Source organism: Dendropsophus ebraccatus, chromosome 9 (genome assembly GCF_027789765.1).
Source record: "Dendropsophus ebraccatus isolate aDenEbr1 chromosome 9, aDenEbr1.pat, whole genome shotgun sequence".
Lineage (NCBI taxonomy): Eukaryota > Metazoa > Chordata > Amphibia > Anura > Hylidae > Dendropsophus > Dendropsophus ebraccatus.
In genome coordinates, this window is record NC_091462.1 from 66,662,884 (window position 1) to 66,669,552 (window position 6,669).

Below are 6,669 nucleotides of genomic sequence, written 5' to 3' on the forward strand. Positions count from 1 at the left end.
CCAGAGTTCCCCTTTAATTCTACACTACCATTGGAATTTCAGGTGTTCATGGCAATAAACACACATGAGACCAGGGAGAGGCCCCTGTAATAACACTTATCACAGGGACTGAGTTCTCCCTGAATCCCTACACACTCTTGCACCGGCATACTGCTGGAAGGAATGCTGGAAACACTTTATGTAAGACAGAAAGGCTCGATCCAGACCTATCATGCCACTTGATCCTCTATGAAATCCCAAGGGCAGGTGAGCGGTTACCACAGTCCGTGATAGACGCAGTAGGGATGGACCATCAATTCAGGAGCACAAATAATTAATAAGCGCAACGAGTTTCGGCACCCACATATAACGGAGCCTTTGTCAAACATGTCATTAAGTACAACGCGTACTTTGTTATGACATGCTTTAGAAAGACTCAGTTATATGGGGGTGCCGAAACGCGTTGTGTTTATTAATAAATTATTTGTGCTCCTGAATTGATGGTCCATCTCTACTGCGTCTATCATGGACTGTGGTAACCGCTCACCTGCGCTTGGGATTTCATAGAGGATCAAGTAGCACGATAGGTCTGGATCGAGCCGTTCTGTCTTACCTATTTCTGACACGAGTGGTGATCCCTCTTCCTTTGAGCTGCACTGACTTATGTATACCACAACACGCTTCTATAGTTATGCCTATTTCTCCACAACTCAACTAGGTCAGTTTATTTCAATACAATTTTCTGTGTGCTCACCTTTGCTGACTATTGGTCTAAGAAGCACCCTCTTGTTTGTTTCTATAGGAACACTTTTTAAACTAAGTTCATGAGTGGTTGCTAAATGATAACTTTACTGAACAGTTTGTCTGTATACTGTATTGTACCTCTAACAAAGTCCTTGTTCACAAGGTGCTTTTTAGTTTTAGATTTGGCAGCAGTTCTTTTAAAAAAAAAAAAAATACTTGAAATGTTGCAATAGCAGGTGGACTGGATTTTAGTATAGTTTAGGCTTCTAACTTAAACAGCCGTTAAGTTAAGTGACTTTAGGAAAGTTGTAACAGTGGTGACAGGCAGACTACCTAGAGGGGCACTGTCCAATATGCAAGATACTCTGCTGGAAGGGGGTCCTGACAACCTTGGAATTAACTGCAGTTAATTGGAAGACATAAGAAACCCCTCATACAAACCTACTGATATGTACCTGTAGCTGTTTAGCTCCTCTGTCTGGCGCAAGTAGTCTTATTTTATTTTTTTTAGGCGCTGCCATTCAGAAGTACAATGAAACTGGAGTACATCTTACTTTGTGAGCATTTTACATGACAAGCTACCACCTTCAGGCTTTTCCCCGGGAACCTGTCCACATCACCGCTGCTTCCCTCTGACCCCTGAATTAACCCCTTCACCAATAGCTGCTCCAGGCAGCTGGCACCAACACCAGCAGGTACCATGCCTTTAGCTCCTTTTTCTGAGAGCAGCTGTATATCAATCCCAAGATCCATAAGACAGTCCAGACCAATGACTGGATCACTTAGACTTTTAAAGAGACTCTGTATCGGTACCTTGCCACCCCTGAACTGCCAACACGGCATTGTAGAGATCCTCACACCGTACCCTGTTCAAGGTTGGCCTGTCTCTCAGCGTTGGTATTTACAAGAAGAACTACTATAATCAAGGGGGTCATCAGTGTCCTAGGCCTGCAGGACCTCTCCCCCCGCCTCCCTTCACTTTCAGGACACCCCTGGGCTGGAAGGAGGCGGGGAGAGAGGAGCTGCAGGCCTAGGGCACTGATACAGAGCCGCTTTAAAGGAGAAGTCTGGCGAAAAGTATTGTATTGCCCCCAAAAGTTATACAAATCACCAATATACACTTATTACGGGAAATGCACATAAAGTGCTTCTTTCCTGCACTTACTACTGCATCAAGGCTTAACTTCCTGGATAAAATGGTGATGTCACAACCAGATTCCCAGAGCTGCACGGGCTGTGGCTGCTGGAGAGGATGATGGCAGGCGGACACTGAGGGACACTGAGCATCTCCCTGCCATCATCCCCTCCAGCAGCCACAGCCCGCACAGCTCTGGGAGTCGGATCCTGACATCACCATTTATCCAGGAAGTGAAGCCTTGATGCAGTAGTAAAGTGCAGGGAAAAAAAGCACTTTATAAGCATTTCCCGTGACAAGTTGGTGATTTGTATAACTTTTGGGGGGCAATACAATACTTAAACAAAAATATTCGCATACTTCTCCTATAAAGTAACACATACCTCAGGTGCAAGATCAAATTACAGTGCCTCAACTGTACCATGTCAATGATACCCTTATGTCACACTATCAAGAGTGTGGTGAAAGCGTAGGTGCCATAAAAGTGAAAATCTTATACAAAAAAAAAAAAGATTTTTAAATGAGATTTTGTAAATATGGTCTCAATAGTAAAAGGTTTTTGTAATAGCAACACATTTAATAAGGAAGCAGACTTTATTTAGCTATAAATACAGATTTAAAGTACAATTTTTGGACCTTTTATTAAACATACCAATGTAAATGATGAAAAATAGCACTAGCATCTATATCTAAGGAATGTGCAAAGAGGTTTTGAAAAAAACAAAAACAAAATAAATTATGTAAAACGCATGATTATGAACTGGACAACACTTGCAAAATCCAATATCCACTTTACTCAAGGCACACTTCACTCATTTTGCATTAACATTTAAAGCTTTACTGAACAATGAAGGGAGGGGGGGGGGGGGGGGGGGGGGGGGGATTAAAAAAAAAAAAAAAAATCGAATTGTCCCTTAGAACATTCCTCCTCCCATACCTCCCATGCCACCCATACCGCCCATTCCACCCATGGCAGCATCTTTCTCTTCTTTTGGAATTTCTGTAACTACAGCTTCTGCTGTTGTCAACAATGATGCTACACCAGCAGCGTCCATTAATGCAGTCCTTACAACCTAAAAAATAAATATATAGTTATTTTCATTTGACACATTAATGAAGTTAATTCTGTTTATGTATCAATGATACCCTGCCAGACTGAACTTTCAAAATGAAAAATTCCGGGTCAAGTGTACGGATGTTCTAATCACAGCATAGGTCCTCAGTAACTGACTGGTGGGGTGCTGACACCTGGCACATTTTGTCCAGAACCCCCACCCCCCACTTTAAATCTAACCTTTTAAAAATTGTGATTTTTATTGTAATTCTAAAACTGACACTTCCTATTTCAAAGAGATCATGTTTCAATAGTTCTCCTTATTGATAGGGTTTTCCCATCTCAACTAATGTAGTTTACCTTGCATGTATTGCAAATACATTCATATAGCAAACTTGCCTCCTTCTCCTGATAAGATGCACTTCTTTTCTACCAATTGTTGACTGCTCACTGTCTAGGTTACTGTCCACCACTCTATTATATAATTATATTATATAATGCATACACACTTATATAAAATATATATAAACAGCCAAACCTAGACAATGAGCTGTCAACAATGAGAGGGAAAGAACAGCATATCAGGAGGAGGAAGGTTGGCTAAAAGAACGTATTTTCAAATAAAGGGAACACTCCTAGAACGAATGTGCCGACAACAAAATTACACAAAAATAATTAAATGGAAATCAAATGTATTACTCAATGGAGGCAAGGATTTAAAGTCACCCACAAAATGAAAGTGGAAAAACATGACTGGCTGATCCAACTTTAACCCCTTTACGACCATGGACTTCTTAAAGGGGTAGTGCACCAAAAATTTTTTTCTTTCAAATCAATTGCTGCCATGAAGTGCCAGAGATTTGTAATTTACTTCTATTAAAAAATCTCAAGCCTTCCAGTACTTATCAGCTGCTGTGTGTCCAGCAGAAAGTGGTGTTTTCTTTCCTGTCTGACCCAGTGCTCTCTGTTGCCTCCTCTGTCCATGTCAGGAACTGTCCAGAGAAGGAGTAAATCCCCATAGAAAACCCCTCCTGCTCTCCAGACTGGAAATAATACCACTTCCTGCTGGGCATACAGCAGCTGATAAGTACTGGAAGGCTTGAGATTTTTTAATAGAAGTAAATTACAAATCTCTGGCACTTCATGGCAGCAGTTGATTTGAAAGAAAAATTTTTTTGGTGCACTACCCCTTTAAACGCGGCGTTTAAGAGTAAGTGACCACAGCATCTCCGATCACTTACCGATGGTTTTTCACGTTTCCATCTCTTCGCCTCTTTTGGAGCGGTGTGTCTACCTTAGCATCTTTGTGCTCCTTCTCTCACTATCTGCTTACCTCCATTCTCTCCCCCCACCTTCTTACTGCTCTGACCTCCGGAGCCCTCCCCCTTGCTTAACTACTAACCCTCCTTCCTCCCATCTTCACCACTTGCCCTTTACCTTTGCCTCCCTCTATATCCCTAACGCGGGTCAGGCTCAGCCTTCACTACCTACCTAGACAGGGTGGATGAATTTGCAGAGGGGGTCCTGGTCCTGGGCAGAGATATCAACCTGTCCCTTGGTCCCACTGTAGACACCTCCAGAGGCTCCTCCCATGTTAATCGTACTACGTTACAGCGGGTGGGCTCCCTACTGCATGACCACCAACTCATTGACACGTGGCGGTTGACTCCTCCGCGAGACAAAGACTACTCCTTTTATTCCCCAGCTCATTACATATTCTCCAGACTGGACTATCTCTTCCTGAAACACTGACGTGGCCCTATTAGTAGACGCGACACCATAACGTTTTCCGACCATGCCCTGATCACGCTCTCTCCCTCCCGGAACCATACCCCACACAGTAGCAGTGGATACTGAACTCAGCTCTGATCCAGGACATTGCGGTCCTTGCGGACCTCAAACAGTCCCTAGAGGAATACTTCTGTCTGAACCCACCTGACGACACTTCTCCCATGGTGTCTGGGAGGCGCACAAATGCGTGGCCAGAGGGGTGCTAGTGAAACATGGAGCATGCAACGAAAGAGAAAAAGCTGCCAAGACTAAGCGCCTCTTAGATCAGCTCCGGGACATAGAGCTCACGCACAAATCCTCTCCTACTGAAGCTACCAAAACCCAATTACTGCAGAATAGGGATGCTTTACGTTCCCACCTCATAGACAAGGCCAAGGCGCAACTCACTTTGCTCCCAGCGCTCTAGGACTTAGGTCCTCCAAATCATGACGCCTAACCAGACGAGGGAACACCTCCCGGCGGGCAATGCGAGGTCATTCAGGGACTTTTACGCTACTCTTTATAATGCAGATAGTTTCCAACCGCCTCACCCAATCCCCCACCTTCAGGACTCAGATCTGAAACTACATTGCGGAGTCAGGCCTCCCCAGTCTCTCTGAGGAGACCATATCCTCGCTGGAAGCCCCGATCTCTGAACAAGAACTCAGGGCTGCAATCAAGAACGCTCAGACGGGTAAGGCGCCGGGCCCTGGCGGCTTCACCCTGTTTTACTACAAACAACTGGAACAGAACCTCACACCTCATTTCATCTTGGCCTAAAATTCTCTAACACAGGGGATGGCCCCCCCTAGGGACACTACAAGAGCTACGATAGCGGTCATTCCCAAGGAGGGTAAAGATCACACCCTCTGCACCAACTATCCCCCAATCTCGCTCCTAAATGTGGATCTGAAGCTCTTCATGAAAATCCTAGCTACGAGTCTGGCAGAGCACTTAGGCAGTATCATTCACCCAGACCATTCAGACTTCATGCCCGGCCGTGAGGCCCGCGATAATACCAAACATACAGTTGACCTGGTCCATAGAGCTCACGCTTTGCACACCCCGTTAATGTTGTTATCCACCGACGCGGAGAAGGCTTTTGACCAGGTCAACTGGACATTAATGGAAGAAACACTAAGAGCCCTAGGCCTTGGGTCTAATTTCCTGTCCTGGGTCCTGTCCTTGTACTCCAATCCCTCAGCCAGAGTCTGGGTGAATGGTATCCTTTCCGAGAGCTTCACGCTCCACAACAGGACCAGACAGGGCTGTCCCGTGTCCCCTTTAATTTTCACTTTAGAGCCCCTTTTACATACTATTCGCACCAGCACTGATGTCAGGGGGGGGGGGGGGGGTGTCTGCCTAAAGAGGACAGTATTATGTAGATGAAAGGAAAGTGGAGGAGTGTCCCTGCCAGACCTTTATGTATACTACCTAGCCTCCCTTCTGACCAGAGTGGTTGACTGGACTAGACATGCACAAATGAAGTGCTGGGATGCTATAGAACAGGCCTCGACCGACGTCCCCCTATGCTGCGTGCTGTGGCTCCCCAGATCAGCGTCTAGTGCGCTTCAGTCACATCCTATGATCAGCCCGACACTTAAGGCATGCGAAGACCCCACAATACGAGACAGGCTGTTACCACGGAGCTCCCTGATGATTCAAGTCCTCGGTGACCCGGATTTTCATATGTGGATATCCCTAAAGGTTTTTAGGGTTAAACATCTTTCGTCTGGTTCCTCCTGGCTTAAGGCAGAAGCTCTGGGGTCACACCCAGACCTCCCGCCCCTCGAGGTGTAGAGGACAACAACTCACCCATTACCTTAGATCCCTTCCGTCGCCATCACAATTTTCCACCTCAATGACATACTTCGAGACCCTCTGTGACAGTTCTGACACACTACGACACTCTGTTGCTAATATACTCTGACTTTATGTCCCCGCCTGACCAGGATCCCCCCCCTATTCCTTGCAAAGTGGGAAGAGG

The 6,669-nt window shown here is 45.4% G+C and overlaps 1 protein-coding gene across 1 annotated transcript in view; it reads right to left on the bottom strand.

Moving 5' to 3' along the window:
* Nucleotides 1-2,629: 2,629 nt before the first annotated feature.
* HSPD1 (heat shock protein family D (Hsp60) member 1) overlaps nucleotides 2,630-6,669 on the bottom strand; it is a 121,530-nt gene continuing 117,490 nt past the window's right edge. Inside the window, exon 12 of the mRNA XM_069983566.1 lies at nucleotides 2,630-2,931. Coding sequence (XP_069839667.1) covers nucleotides 2,773-2,931 — 159 coding nt within the window. The 3' untranslated portion in view covers nucleotides 2,630-2,772. The remainder of the gene's footprint in view (nucleotides 2,932-6,669) is intronic.